We start from the raw sequence: 14,408 nt of genomic DNA, 5'->3' as shown, positions 1-14,408 counted from the left end.
CTCCTGCCCTGGATGTTTCTGTCGCTGTCGGACGCACAGGGGAGCGCGTGCACGCGCGCGGAAGCCAGTAAAAGGATAGCTCGGTGGGGTGGAGGGCTACAAGGGCAGGCCGCGATGGGACGGGAGGTTTGTGTGGAGGGATCGAAGGGGTGGCGGCATTACCGCGTACCGACCGGGGCAACAGGCCGCGGGGAGCAAGCGGGGAGACCGAAATCCCGAAGAGTCTTTCCCCTAGAACAGGACAGGCCGATCCTTCCGTGGCAACGGAACAGAGACAAAGAGAGAGAGAGAGCGGTATACCGAGGGAGCGCAGTCTGTTACACACGATGCGCCAGCGTCGAGCAGCCAGGTCCTTGCCACCGCAACGCCAGATCCTCGGACCCTTCGCTTTCTAGGCGCCAGACCTTTCCGCCTCGTGTGCAACCGCCCGGCTCTAGCCAAGCTCACCCCTCTTCACTTCCGACGCTCTCCGACGCACTTCCCTGGGGGAGGTTGTAGCCAATCAGCGGGCGAGTTTCCGTGGCCCGCGGCCGCTGGCTGACTCCACGTCGCCCGTACCTAATGTAGGTTGCCGAAGGTAGGCATCCTCCGTACCCTCCTCGCCTTTTTTACCTTCGATCCCTGCCCCCTCCTCGGTCCGAAAGGTAACGAAGGTCATCACTGACTCCCGAGGATGTACCTCGAGCCTTTCAACCATCTATCTCTGTCTTTCTCTCTCTCACTCTCTTCGTCCTTCTCTTTTTCTCTGGGTCTTCGGTGCCCCCTTCTGGAGACTCTGCGACCCCCAGCTTGCTCGGAGGACCATTCGTCGATCAGGCGAACCGGGGAAGACCATTAAACTCCTCGAAAAAATACTGGGGCACCCTCGTGACGCCCCTATGACCTGTGGGTGCACCCTCGGGGAGCGTATTCGAAACCGAAACCCTCGTTCGTTGGAAAATTACTCTTGGAAGAACCAAAGTTTTCTTGACATTGGTTGGCCATCTTACTTTTCGCCTTCCGAGGTATCGCGATCCTGTAGCGATATGGTACCTTCGGTGATCGACTAAATGATCGTACTACTGCTCCATAAATTAACAATCTTAAATTATCCGAGGAACTCTTTTAAGAAGGACAAGAACTTAATAAGATTCATCCACGAACAATTGCATCAATTTGTAAAAGACAAGAGCTAAGAGTTCCACGAGAAAATATTCGACTCGCGATAGAATGTCGTTGAAAAACAAACCAGTAGGTATATAAAAAAATGCTGCAACGCATTTGTCGATGCAACCGCACAGTAATGTCTTCCGACTGTCGTCGTGCGTCTCGCAGCTTCGGAAGTCGCTGCAAGGGTGCACCGAACGAACGAAAAAATGGCGATTAGTGATTTGGATGTTGGAGCAGTTTATAGGTTTTCGAAGTATGCGATTCGTTATTTGATAGGTGTATTGTTACGTGTAGCTCGATCCTGATATTAATTGGACAGGAGTGCGTGGGTGGATTGAAATAAACATGCGTGTATGATTATACACATCACGATTTATTGACGAGCAATGATCGTACACTGGATGCAACACGATTTTCAAAAAACAATTCCAACAAAATATCGAATTAAACACGTTAATTAATTAGCAACAACAAACACTGCCGACGGCGGCTATCCATCGTTGACGAGATGCAGAGCGGAGCAAATATCAAATGAAAAGTTGATTGCTGCAATGGTCTGGATAATAATTAGATACTCGAACGATCAATGGTACCGGATACACGGTTACACGTGACACACGCTTTATAAAGCCGAATCACCTCGTGGTTCGGCGTCGCGGAATACCTCGAATCCATTGATTGCAGTGTTCTCGAACAAGCGAAATTTTAGGGCCGTTTCCGCAGTGGCTTGTAACAAGTGAAACGAAAACGAAAGAACAATAAAATTGACGAAAAAAAGGAAGTTTCGGTTACTCGGATAACTGTAGTCTTAGCGATTATTGATACTCTTATTTCGATTACAATTCACAGCTTGCTTAATCGTGGAAATACTGTACTGAGTTACATGTTTAGTATTCATGGCGACAATAATATCGATAGTAACGGTATTAATTAATCGAGCCCTGATGCTCGGGGACCCGTACACCACGACAATGATTCGACGATGCAGCCGATCACGCTCACGCGATATATAACTCGATAATTCTCAAACAAAAACGAACGCAACAACACGATCCCGTTTTTCGCGTGATCTCGATTAACTCTTCGAAATCTAAAACATTCGCGTGCGAAACTCTTGATCGATCAAAGACGAGATTTCTTAACGACCGCTCGCTCGTTCATCATTTTCGTTTTTTCTTTCCGGTTGGCCCAAGTGTCGCGAAGGTTTTTCGTTGTCGGGTCACCTTTTCGAGACGGATTGACGATCAACCGCGAAACAAGGGGGCGGGTTTCGAATCGATCGTAAGAATTCTGGATCCCTCGGTACATACTTTGTGCCGCGGGGCACGGCGTACCTGCGCGTTGAAGTCTTCCGGGAGCCGCGAGTTCGCAATTAGGAGAATACGCCGAGCGTTTCGAATTTCGCGAAACGATCGATCTACTGTTTCATCGGGTCCGCTTTTAAAAGAATCGCGCGACACCTGCAGTCTTTGGGAATCATCGGAACGTCGAACGAAGGCCGTCTCGTTGCTAATGGATCGTGAATAATTGAAACGGTGGATCGATGGGGAAACTCTGATCGATGGTGGCGATAGAACGTAACGCGTTGTCCCCCTCTGTTTCGTTTAAAAAATCCCGTAGAAAAATAACATTGTAAAAAATCTGGGTCCCTTTGAACTCGCCGGCGAGCTCCGGCGAGCCTCGTCTTCGCGAACTGGCAGTTTCTTTTTTTATTTCTCTTTCTCTCTCCCTCTCTCTCATTCTCCCTCCCTGCCTTTCACTCTTTTTGATTTTCAGCTTGATCGAAAAACCGCGCGGCTGCTGACCCAACCGCCAGAACTAATTGACGGAAATTTCGTTACTAACCCGGATAGCTGATTCCGTTTGCGAAACCTTAGACGCGTCCTCTCGTTTTTTCGTTCGCGCGCGCACATTCTCTCGAGTGTGGGAATGAAACGCACACGCGTACCTGCACGCGACCGTGCCGCGGGATAATTGGACATCGTAACCGTACGTACAAGCTATACACATATGTGTCTATTAATTGATGCGCTGCTGTCCTACACGAATATTATTATATAATGCACCACCGTTCTACGTATGTAGGTAAAGTTCCCGTTTGTTCTCGTCTCTGGTTACTCGTGTCTCGTTCGCTTTCGCGAGCGGCGCGCTTTTAATCAGCGCCGACTCGTTTCGAATACTCCGATCGGCATTGTGCTCTTCCATATACCCACCTGGATTCTGTCCTCGCTCGACAATTACGCTACTCTCGCTTGCTCGCCGGCCGCGATTCATGAACGCTAGAATCACCCGGACCGATCGGCTGCGACCGATCCCGGCCCGAGACGTATTAACGTGGGATTTCCTAAACGCGTCATTCCCCTGCGTTCTGCGATTTTTCTGCCACTTATACTCGAAAGTGATGACGCGCCCCTGCGTTTTAATTTCCCGATACTCTTCTCAAGTGAAAAAGAATTACATTACGAATTCGCATTGTGCGAAGGCGAACGCGTGCGTGACTTTGTCATACGGAGGAAATAATAATGCATACATATAGCTAACACTCTAATTATTTGTGTTCACTTGTTTTCGCGCGGCGCGATACTAATGTGTCTGTACCTTTAGACGCTTATAATACGCTCGCGTATAGAAAGTTACGACGAACGGAATATAAATCGCAGGACGCGGCGGCGTGACGCGTTCAGGAAATGCGCGCATTTCCGTCGGCAATTTCCAAACGAATCCGCCTGTTAATGATGGCGCAACAGTCGCGGGCGACGACGGCTGTCCGCTCTGCAAGTGGTTCCCTGAGTAGGCGTGGCTTCGGTGCTCCAAGCGGAGCCGAGACGGTGCCCCACGGAGCAATCGGCGCCCACGCCGGCTCGTTAATTTTCTAAAAAAGTACAAACCGGTAGGTAGCCCTAGCAAACGCGCTGAGTTCTGATCGTTCGAGTAGGATCCGGATTCCTGGTGAACGCTTCGAGTCATAGTTTCATCTTTATTGCTGTCCTCGCAGGAACGAGAGCACAGCATTAAAAATCGCTACTCGTCGTCGGATCGGCAACGTTTTCCGAACCGCTCGACCGCAATATATATCATACAGAGAACTAATAACAGCGATATGAGTCCGTAATTCTATAAAATAAAAACTCTCTCGCGATCGAGACGAGTTTCGAGTACTCGCGAGGCTCTCCGTCCATTACCAATTATAAATGATGTCCTCGCGGTACTCGCGAACGTATCCAACACCGCCATCTCGTACAATCACTTAGGGGCTGCTCGAAATCGCGTTCATCCAATTCGCAAATACGCTTCGCCGTCACGACTAGCATCTACCCTTTCGCCACGAATCGAACCTGACAGGTTTACCAGCGCGATAAATCCGATATATATATATATATATAATATATTTATAATATATATATATATTTTTATATGTATATTGTAATAGACGATAATTAAATTGCACTAATACATTGCACACGTTCTCCGAAGTTCTTTGGCATCTCTATGAAGTACATATTTCTCTCTAGATCTCTAAGGAGCGACGACACGCGGGAGTGGAGAGGGTGCAACAAGCATTCGTCTTACCCGTCCAGCCGTCGTTCCCATTCCCATTGACCAGCAGTACCCTCTCTACGCAACCCCTAAACACCGTTCGTTTACGTGTATACGCCCAATCTATCTCTGTCGGTCAATCGTAGAGCCGTTCGTCGAATTGGTCGACCCGTTTTCAAGAAATCATTCGTCCACTCGGGAGTAATGGTGGATCGTAGACACACATACATGCATTACAAACATACGTAACTTAACATATCTAGGTAACAACGGATCGAACACCGCCATCGTTTATTTCTCGGGGACGAGGACACAAGGCAACCTCAGCTTTATTCTCACCTGTCCAAGACAAGTTCTTAAAATTTCTCTTCTACACCCGACTCAACCGTTCAAACAGCTATCCAGTCAACGAAACAACTCCTGAAAGACTCTATTTCCCAGGTACAAGAATTTCAAAAATTTACGCTAATTGTCCAGCCGAAGCTAATCTACTCGTCGAGGTGTAAACTTTCTACTCACGTGTAAAAATCGAAACGTTTCGCGTCTCGGGTTCGTTATAAAAGCCCAGCGTCGTCCTCCTGGCGGAGACTCGTCCACGTTCAAGGGTTAAAGAAGGTTCGTTAGCCGCCACCGCTTCGGATCTTCGTACACTTTCACTCTCGAAGCCGGGCGGCGTTCTAGTTCATGCTACCGGGCGTACCGTGTGTCCTCGCGCCCACGCCGCGTCTCGACGAAATCGTCGAGAAACGTCGTTGAATTGCGCGTATACGACGCGGCTTCGCAGGAAGCGGGAAGAAGAAAATATATATGGTAACGTACAGCCTTTGGGTTGGTCACATAGGAATCTCGTTTTCAGTAGGAGCAGTGGTTCTTACACGTGTAACGATAACAGGAAGTATTGGAGGAGCAGGATCGAAGACGGGTAGCCGGGTACAGGTTTCCTATTCGTCGACTGTTGAAGCGCTCTCCCGTTGTCCGGTTGCCAAACAAATATCGATCACTATTCCTTTTGCTATTTTGACGTCACCCGATTATACAATTCATTTATTTTTTAATCACGGGCAAAGAAGTTCTGATCATCGCGGCTGTGAAGTACAAAACATTACCTATACCAGTGATCAATGTTCGTTTGTCGACTGGACATCACGAAGCCGCAGTTATGGGTCCTCCTAGGTTCCTTTACGGGGGTTGCTGCGAGGCGACGTTCAAGAAACTGACTCTTTGATTCCTGTACTGCGAGGCGACCACCGCTTGCGGGTTAGGTATGTGCCTGATGCCGAGGTTTGGCTTGATCTTCATCCCGAAGCCGGAGATTCTCTGGTGGGGCTGCGGTATCCGAAGTGCGACCTTGCTCGCGATCTTCGCTGAGCTGAGCACAAGCGGGTCCACGGAGTTCTTGTCGGATATACATTCGCTCAACAAGGACACCGCCGCGTCGGACAACGTGACAAGATTCGACTCCTGGCCCTGTTGTTGGTCCGGATCCTTCGTCTTTCCACGTAGCAGGCTTCCCGTCGCGATTCCGGGTTTCGGAGGCCTCGGGTTCAGCGAGGAGGAGCAGGACGAAGACGAAGACGAGGAGGAAGATGGAGAGGAAGATGAAGAGGACGAGGAGGACGTCGAGAAGTTGCCGGCCGACAGATTGGCCGACAGGTTAGCCGACAGGTTCGCCGACAGGTTGGCCGACAGGTCGAGAACGTTATTGTGTACGGTGGTCCCGCCGCTGCTCAGGTCCAGCGGGATCTCGTACTTGGAGTTGTTCGGCTCCAAAATGGCGCTGGACACCGCGAAGCCGGACGGTTTCGCTACCCGCAGAGGTGCGAGCGGCGGCGGACCTTTCTTCTTCGGAGTGGCGTTGACCGGCACCGGCGCGGCCGGTTGCTCCTCTTTTGTCTTGGACCTGATGCTCTTGAGCGTGTCGCGCATCTGCTTCTCGGCCAGCAAACTTCTAACTCGGTTCGCCTTGCTCACGCGCAGCTGCTTCTCGAGCTTCTCCCGATCTAGGCTGTCGATCTTCTCGCCGATGTTCTGGACACGCTGCTTCGCCTTCTCGCGGAGCTTCTCTTTGGCTTCGTTCACCGCGATCAGACCAAGTCGCCGCAGAATCTCCTCGTCCTTCTTCGGCCGTTCCGCTTCGGCCTGCTCCGTTGGTTTCGTTGTCTCCGGTTCCGATTCTTCCTTCGTCTTCAAGGGAGACCTGCAGACGGTCTGTGGGTTTCTCTGTTCCGTCCTCTCCGCTCCCGTCTCCTCGGCCTGTGTGCTGATATTTTGTGCGATTCTGACCACCTCGTCGGGTATGCTGTCTATAATCTCCTCGATCGTCTCCTCCTTTTCCCGGATGGTCTCCTTCGCGCCTTCCTCGCGCGTCAAGGAGCTGGTCGATCTGTGACCCATCGCGCTGGCTTTGATCTTTTCCCTCCTGACCGCCCTCAACTGCAACAACTGCTCCTTCGACGAGTCGGTCGGCAACAACGACTTGATCCTCGGTGGACACGGCGTCAGTCGCACCTTCAGCTTCAGAAGGTCTTCTCTCGGTGTGGTCGTGATCTCAGCGATGACTCGCTTGTTCCGTCGCTTCCTGTGCTTCCGGTGCTCCAGCCTGGCCAGCTCGTTGCTCTTCGAGCTCTCCGGTACGTGGTTCGGTTGCATCGGCACCAAATCCGGCGTCCTCATCACGGGCGTCACCTCGCAACGGGGTTTCTTTGCCTTCGGCTCCTTGTCGCGTTCCAGATTCGTCTCCAGGGACCGAGCCGGCTCGGTGCTACTTTCTAAAATCCTGCGGGCCTCGACTTCGCATTCTTGGACTGGCTTGGGACTCGGCGGCGGCGTCGGCGGCCTTTGAATGTTCTCCATGGTCGCCGCGACGTCCTTGCTCGTCTCGTCGTTGTACGGGCTCACTGTCGAAACCGACACCGAGCCGCCCTCCTTTCGCGTCACCCGGTAGAACAGCTTCATAGGCAAGTCCTGCAACGTGAAAACACCCGCCTACCCTGTGGTATCTCGCTGGATGCGACGCGCACGCGCGTCCCAAACGTGAAACGCGAAATTGGGTTACCAATCTACATTTTGTCGTAAGTAGAACGTTATCCTTGGAACTCAAACTGCTAGAGTTATTGTTAACCCTTTGCACTCGAGGCTGTTTTAACTTCAGAATTCAGACATCTCTTCTGACTCAGAATATTCCCATTCTGTGTTATTTTATTCATTTTGCGCATACGAAATTGAGCGTATTCGCTCATACTACATTCATTATGCAAAGGGTTAAGGTAAGAATAGAAGTAATAGATCTTCCACATTTCATTCGAGATTGTACTCTGTGTCGGAGGCTGGTCAAAGACGAGAGTACTCACCCCCTTCCAACCGAAGATGCATGCCAGGTCCAGCAGGGTCCACGAATGGTCCAAGGCCATCATGTTCGAGGTGTCGCGCGGTTCCTCGTTGCCCCGCTCGCACAGCATCTCTATCTTGTTGACCCCGGTCGAATTGGCCTCCTCCCAGCCCCTCTTCAGCATCAACAGTCTGACCAGGTGTCGCACCGTCACTCCGGCCGGGCACTTGAAGTATCTTGTGCTTCTGACACCCGTCGGTTCCTCCCGTTTCGTCTGGTCGACGACCTGCGGCCTGTGTCGTGACCCGGCACGGTTTTCCGGTGACTGACCGCCGCGCGCCTCTTCTTCCGGTTCATCGAGCTCGCACAGGCTTAGGCTGACGAAGTCGTCCAAGGTTAGCTCGAGTGCGCCCAGAGGTGGGGTCAAAGGTGGGCACTGCGGGTTCACCAGCCGGAAATGGCGCCTTCGCTCGAGCTCCGACCGGAAGAGGCCCGGTACCAACAGATAGACCAGCCTCTGCAACTTCGCGTCCGGCAACAGGGGCGGGGACGTCGCGACGTTGCACACAGGACACGCTCGGGCTCCGCTGCTCAGCCGCCTGACTATGCAACCTCTGCAAACTGAGCACCGTTCGCCTTGTACTTTACACGCTCGTCGCCACTTTTTCTGACACTCTGCGACGCAACTTCCTTCGACTCGCTTTTAACCCTTTTTGCGCGTATCGTTGGCAACTCGGGAGTTGACACGGTCTATTGATCCAAAAAATGGACAAATGCAAAGACAACCAAGGAATGCCTCGGAATTGGAGTTTTTAAGGGTGGACGATCACACGTTCTTGCATCGCCTCTGTGCTAACGCCTGAGCTCCCAACGATAGCATCGAAGGGGTTAAAAGCTTTGTTCCAATATTTTTCCAAATTCTGGTAGACACGTTCAGAGTGCATCGTCTGTCCTCGTCGTACTATTTCTGTGCTATCGGAGAACAAGTAGGTAATCGAAGAAACCTGAGCTCTACAGGGCACTCGATCGAAGGTTCGAACGTTTGCCAGAATCAGCAAATCAATAGGTGTATCCCTTTCTAACTGAATGGGCCCTGTTACGACCGAATATATAAAGACTCGAGACGTTCTCTGTCATCCGCTAAACCATAAAAATATGCCTCTGCATGGATTATCAAACTGGACATAATTCATCTTCGGTTCATCTTCGGCTACCTACTTATTCACGCTCAATAAAGATTTAATGGGCGAGAACCATCGGCGTAGAAAATCAAGGATCATTCTAAAATGCGTACGGAGTTCGCTCGTCTTCTCCGATCAACCTCTCCGAGGATAAAGATGCAAAGTCGCAACCGATCGGAAAGTGAAATTGTTTCGAAAAATTGTAATCGATGTTTTCGAAGTCTGCAGGATCGGGTTCGGACGAATTAGAAAGCACGGAGAGCGGCGGTTAGTCACCCTCCGTGAATTCAGATGCCCCGCCAGAAGGGCGGACAAACGTACAGAGTGTTTCACGCACACGAAGTAGATACGGCCGTTCAAGGCACGGCACGACGCGGCGCGCGGAGCGGAGCGGCGACGCGTACGAATAGTTCGAGTGCTGCGATCGACGACTTTATTGCGCGATTATACAGGGCGTCCCGATAATCACGATCACGACTCTCTTCCAACAGAAAATAAACAGTAAAAAGAATATTAAAATCGATGTTAATATTCCACCGACTCGTTAATCTCGATTTCTTCTTTCTTGAGAGAAAGACATGAACAAATCAATTTAATTTCGCGTTTATTAGCTGGAAACCGGTCGATTTCCGGTGGCAAGCGTTACCGGGTGGCTCTGTACGTTATTGCACTGTCGATCGCGCTTTTTCCTCGCGAATGGATGCCAACGAGCGAACGACGCACACGCTTTATAATTCGCAATCGATCGGTCGCCGGTGTTTCGGTTTGATAGAAGAGCATACTAACAGGAATGCAGGCACTCGACGAGCGTGGTTGCGTCCACGAGGTATCCCCTGCAGAGAGGACACACGATATGTTCGTTCAACTCTTTAACCAGCGGCTTCTCCCTCTCCGTCGCCTCCATGTCGGTATTCGGTTCTGAAACAGCTGTGACGATCGGTTCGTTAATCCGCGGCTGTCGGATCGGGGCGATTAGCTTTTTAGCTATAGCGGGTCTGATCGCGTGGCGATACAACTCTGCATAAACGACTGTGTAACGTTTGTACATACACATATCTATGTGAAATATTTGAAAAGCCTGGCCACTGCATATACAGTACAATATGCATTACATTATTCTTTGGAAAAGGGGACCCAGTGGGAAGCCACTGTAGTGGCGCATCGCGCAAAAAGATGACATAAACTACCACCGATGACATAAACTTTCGCTACTGTAGCGGCTAACAGTAGGCAAAAGGTTAAAAGTCGATTGAATCGCGGACTGGTGATGTGGTCGGTCCGTTCGAGGACCTACCGGGTATCCGAACGGACTTTCGCTTATCTAAAATTAAATCGCGTTACGCGGGTCATTAGTACCGACACCGGTGACGTCGATACGCGTTCCGATAGGCAGAGAGCGTTCGGCGGCCGGAGGACACCGAAACGCAGGTAGCCAACCGCGCGGTAGTCTCCCACGGGGAATCCGCACAGGTAATCGGGTTAGAGTGCACGCTAGCCTGCGATCTCACGTTTAACCGGGACTCGCCACCGGCCGTCGATATATTTAGAATAATGAAATATCTCGTGGAAATCCTGCTGGGGGGACGCGTTACGCCGCCACTTTAAGGTCTATCTCTTAAAGGGGATGCTTCCTCTCGATCCCTTCCTCGCCTCTCGACAACCCGGCAATACTTTCGACTAGACTAGCCTGCGTACCGCACCCCGATAGTCGCTAGGATCGCTCAAAAGACTATGGCGAATCGTGTCGCGCGAGCGAATCGCTACTCGCGCGAAGCGCCGCGCTACGCTCGCTATTCCGAGCATTCCTTGTCACACGTATCAATGTCTAAAATTTTCCACGGCGTTCGATAACATTGCTACCCCTGGGCTTCGCAGTGTCAATTTAAAAATTCTCTGAGAGTCTTTAGCAAATTGTGATATTTATTTACAGAATGCACGTTAGTAACGTCCAAGGGGCAACGCTCCGAGAATATCGAGTAACGAATACAGTAAACGATTTAATTATGCCACCGCGTGCTCTCTTTCGCAGGCAAAATATACTCGCCGATTGGCAGGTTAATATCTGTCTTCGTCGCCGTTTGTCCTACAAACTCCCCTCTCTCCGATGCGTATCGCAATTTATTACTACTTTTTATTCTCGTTTCACGGAGCGTTACGCAAGCCGCAGGCCAACCGATGTCCAATTATCTTGGCGGATCATCGATCGCGAATGAGATTTGTTTCGATCGCGGTTATCGCGGATTAAAGAAACGGCTCGGCGCGAGAGGCGGGATTATCGGAGTCGAACACGAGACGAACAACGAGGTCCTCGCGTGAAAGGTACTTGACAGTGAAACCGGCCGGTCACGCGACACCACGTCGACCTGGAAAAACTAGGTTTTTAGAACTGTCGCGGCGCGAATCTGCAGCACGCCGCGATTTATCGCGCCTCGAGTGCCGCTATTCGGTCCGATGGGCCACGCTCCCGACGAGGATCGTGCTCGAGGACCGGTACGATCAGTGTCGCGCGGGATCGACCCGCTGTTTTCGCCGTGGAAATTTTCGACGAGGAGTCCGTAACCGTGTAACGGATGGTTTGGAAAACGGCTCGCGTGCGACGGGAGCTCGCGACCACGACGCGACGGGGCAAGTGTCACTGCGCATGGCAGACGAAACTGGCCGGAAAGGAAGGCTCGACCACCTGCGTACGGGAATAACACAGCCGACTACTCGTGTTCAGGCAATTTCGGTTTGGTGAATGATTCGCCAAGGCCGGGAACACGGCGGAGACACGAAAGTGGGGTCACCAGGAATGAGTAAGAGCGACGAGGAGGATGAGACGCCGGCGGAAACGGGGGGAGATGGAGACGGACAGAGACAGAGGAAAAGAGAGATGGACGGCCAAACAGAGTAAGAGGTGAAGAGAGAGAGAGAGAGAGAGAGAGAGAGAGAGAGAGAGAAAGAGAGGAGTGACAGAGACGAAAGAGGAGGGAGCAGTAGCAGGGTCTCTGGACTCGAACTTGAGAAAGGTCTGGCGCCAAGCCGGCAGAGGACGAATTCGTTCGCGGTGATCCTCGCGGAGCGGTTCCCCCGAGGGAGTCGGCGATCGAAATTTTTCATCGGCTCGTACGAACAAGCTCTATTCCCTGATTCCGGTCACGTTCTCTGCGCTCGAGGATCGCAGGCCGGCCGGAGAAACGGCCAAGGAAATGATATTCGATCGCGACGCAGCGCGGAACATGGGAAAAAAGGGTATCGCCGATCGGACATCGCTGCCACGGAAATTTAGCTCGTGTTTCTAGGACTATCTCCGGTATACAAACGGCGTATCTTCGGCCAAGGATCGTTGGAATCCATTTGTCACGAGTGAACTCGACTTTAAGGCGTATTTTACCGAATACCGTTGTTTACCAACATACCCCCACCCCTCAACTCTTATGGGGCGGACGCGTTCAAGGATTCTTCTAGGAGCAGCGTGAATCTTACGGATCCAATACAAACAACCGCCAGCTGAAATCGTCGGGTTCGTCGAACCCGCGTTTCTCGGAGTCGGAGCGAGGATAGGTACCCGACCAACGGGATACATGTGCAAAAACGTTGTTACGACCGCAATAACAGTCGGGTTAGCCGCCATAAGCGACGGATAGGCCGGGTAAAATTTTCGAAAGTCAAGATGGACACACGGCACCGCGGTCCGAGGGTTAATCCGTCGTCCGCGGTGTCACTCGGCGAATATATTTACTAGCGACGGCTATTCCAGGCGAGGAGGATCGAGTATCGGGAGAAGGTCGCAGTGGGTATCTCGCGGTTCTGATACCAGGGTACAATATATCTCGCGGTTCGAACTTCGATGAAAGCTAAAATGGTAATAGAGTTAAGACGGTCGGATGAAAATTCGCGGCGACCTAGCTGACGTTTCGGGGGCGGTATAGAGAGGCTTACCCAGCGGTGTATAGGTTGCTTACCAGCTAAGCGAGAGATACGGTCGTGTCGTGGCCAGCGAGCTGCCGTCCCGGCTGGCAGCGGAACGTAGCAGCGGACGTGGCAACGACGGTGTTCTTGGTTGCCGTATCGGTTCTCGCGGTGCAGCGGCCGAGGAGAGGTGGCAACAGCGCTCCGTCCGTCGGCGTGCGGCGCCCCGAGGCTCTCTCCCGCGATAGCGCGCCTCGTTGTCGTCGCTCACGCCGTCGCACTCCTCGCCACGGCCGTTGTCACGAACCCGTGACCGCGAGCGCGAGCAATCCTGATAACTCGCACGCCGCCGCGAGCCACGTACCATCACGTCCCTACCGACTGCGAGCACAGCGCCGCGCACATGTCCCTGCCACGATTTCGACCCGATTCTCTCCTTCTTCCACTTCCTTCCTTCCTTTCGCGCCGCTTCTGTCCGTCTATACGTCTCGGCCTATCCTTCTCGTTCCCTCCCTCTTTCACGGAGCGGTTCGCGTTTCACCTCTCTCTATCTTTCTGTTTTTATCTCCCTCTCTCCCTCCCCCTTGTACTCTTTTCTACTCTTCTAGCACGCTCTCGCGATCGGTCTTCCTACGATCCGACACTGCGTGCTCCGCTACGTGTCGTCACTCCCGTACACGCGCGCCACGTTCCTCTTCGTCGTGCTCGTCGTCGACGACACGACGTGGTTGTCGATCGACCGGTGGGTCGACAGGCGCGCGCGCGCGCACTCTCCCTCGTTGTCGCTCTCTCCTTGTCTATCCTCCTCTCCTCTTCGTGGTCTCTCTCCCCCCACCGACCGCCTCCCTCCCCCACCCTTTATCGTACGTTGTTCCACGGTCTCTGTCGCTCTCTTCCGTTGCCTCCCTCCTCCTCGAGGACTCTCCACGGGTCTCGTCTCGCGACTCGACGTCAACGTAACACACCGCTCTCTCGCGCTCTCTCCCACTCTCTGTCTCTCTTTCTCCCTTCCTCTCGCTCTTTCTCTCTTTGTGTACGTTTGTCGCAACTCTCTCGATTCGCTGCACTCGGGACGACTCTCGAACGAAGCGCGACGATACTCGATGATATAGCGATTCGGAGGCGGCTGCGTCGACAACGAAAACGAAAACGAAAACGACGACGGCGGAGGCGGCGGAGGCAGCGGAGGCGATCGGCGAGCAGAGCAAGTGTGTGCAGCGGTGGCGCCGAACTGCGGCCGCAGCCGTTGCCAGATTTCGATACGGTGCGATTAGAACGACGCTGCACGGAAACGACGGGAAGGCACGGCTCTGGCCGCGTAT

At 52.3% G+C, this 14,408-nt stretch overlaps 1 protein-coding gene across 1 annotated transcript; it reads right to left on the bottom strand.

The window, feature by feature from the left end:
• Positions 1 to 1,503: 1,503 nt before the first annotated feature.
• LOC143355628 (uncharacterized) lies at positions 1,504 to 13,655 on the bottom strand. The gene is made up of 4 exons (XM_076790646.1): positions 13,140 to 13,655; positions 9,982 to 10,122; positions 8,037 to 8,635; positions 1,504 to 7,650 (listed from the first exon to the last, which is right to left on the bottom strand). Exons 2-4 carry the CDS (start codon positions 10,097 to 10,099, stop codon positions 5,866 to 5,868), a joined length of 2,502 nt encoding a protein of 833 aa, XP_076646761.1. The 5' UTR covers positions 10,100 to 10,122; positions 13,140 to 13,655; the 3' UTR covers positions 1,504 to 5,865.
• Positions 13,656 to 14,408: the final 753 nt, after the last annotated feature.

This window comes from Halictus rubicundus, chromosome 1 (assembly GCF_050948215.1).
Source record: "Halictus rubicundus isolate RS-2024b chromosome 1, iyHalRubi1_principal, whole genome shotgun sequence".
NCBI classification, from domain to species: Eukaryota; Metazoa; Arthropoda; class Insecta; order Hymenoptera; family Halictidae; genus Halictus; species Halictus rubicundus.
Note: the sequence above shows the minus strand (reverse complement) of the source record. Positions and strands in the feature narration are given on the sequence as shown.

What these genes read in the sequence shown, in the direction of transcription:
- LOC143355628 (XM_076790646.1), bottom strand. Translation starts at nt 10,099, where the DNA reads ATGGAGGCGACGGAGAGGGAGAAGCCGCTGGTTAAAGAGTTGAACGAA. An exon ending in CGTCGAGTGCCTGCATTCCT is followed by an intron (nt 8,636 to 9,981) that starts GTTAGTATGCTC and finishes AACGGTGCTCAG; the next exon opens with TTTGCAGAGGTTGCATAGTC. An exon ending in GCATCTTCGGTTGGAAGGGG is followed by an intron (nt 7,651 to 8,036) that starts GTGAGTACTCTC and finishes TTCACGTTGCAG; the next exon opens with GACTTGCCTATGAAGCTGTT.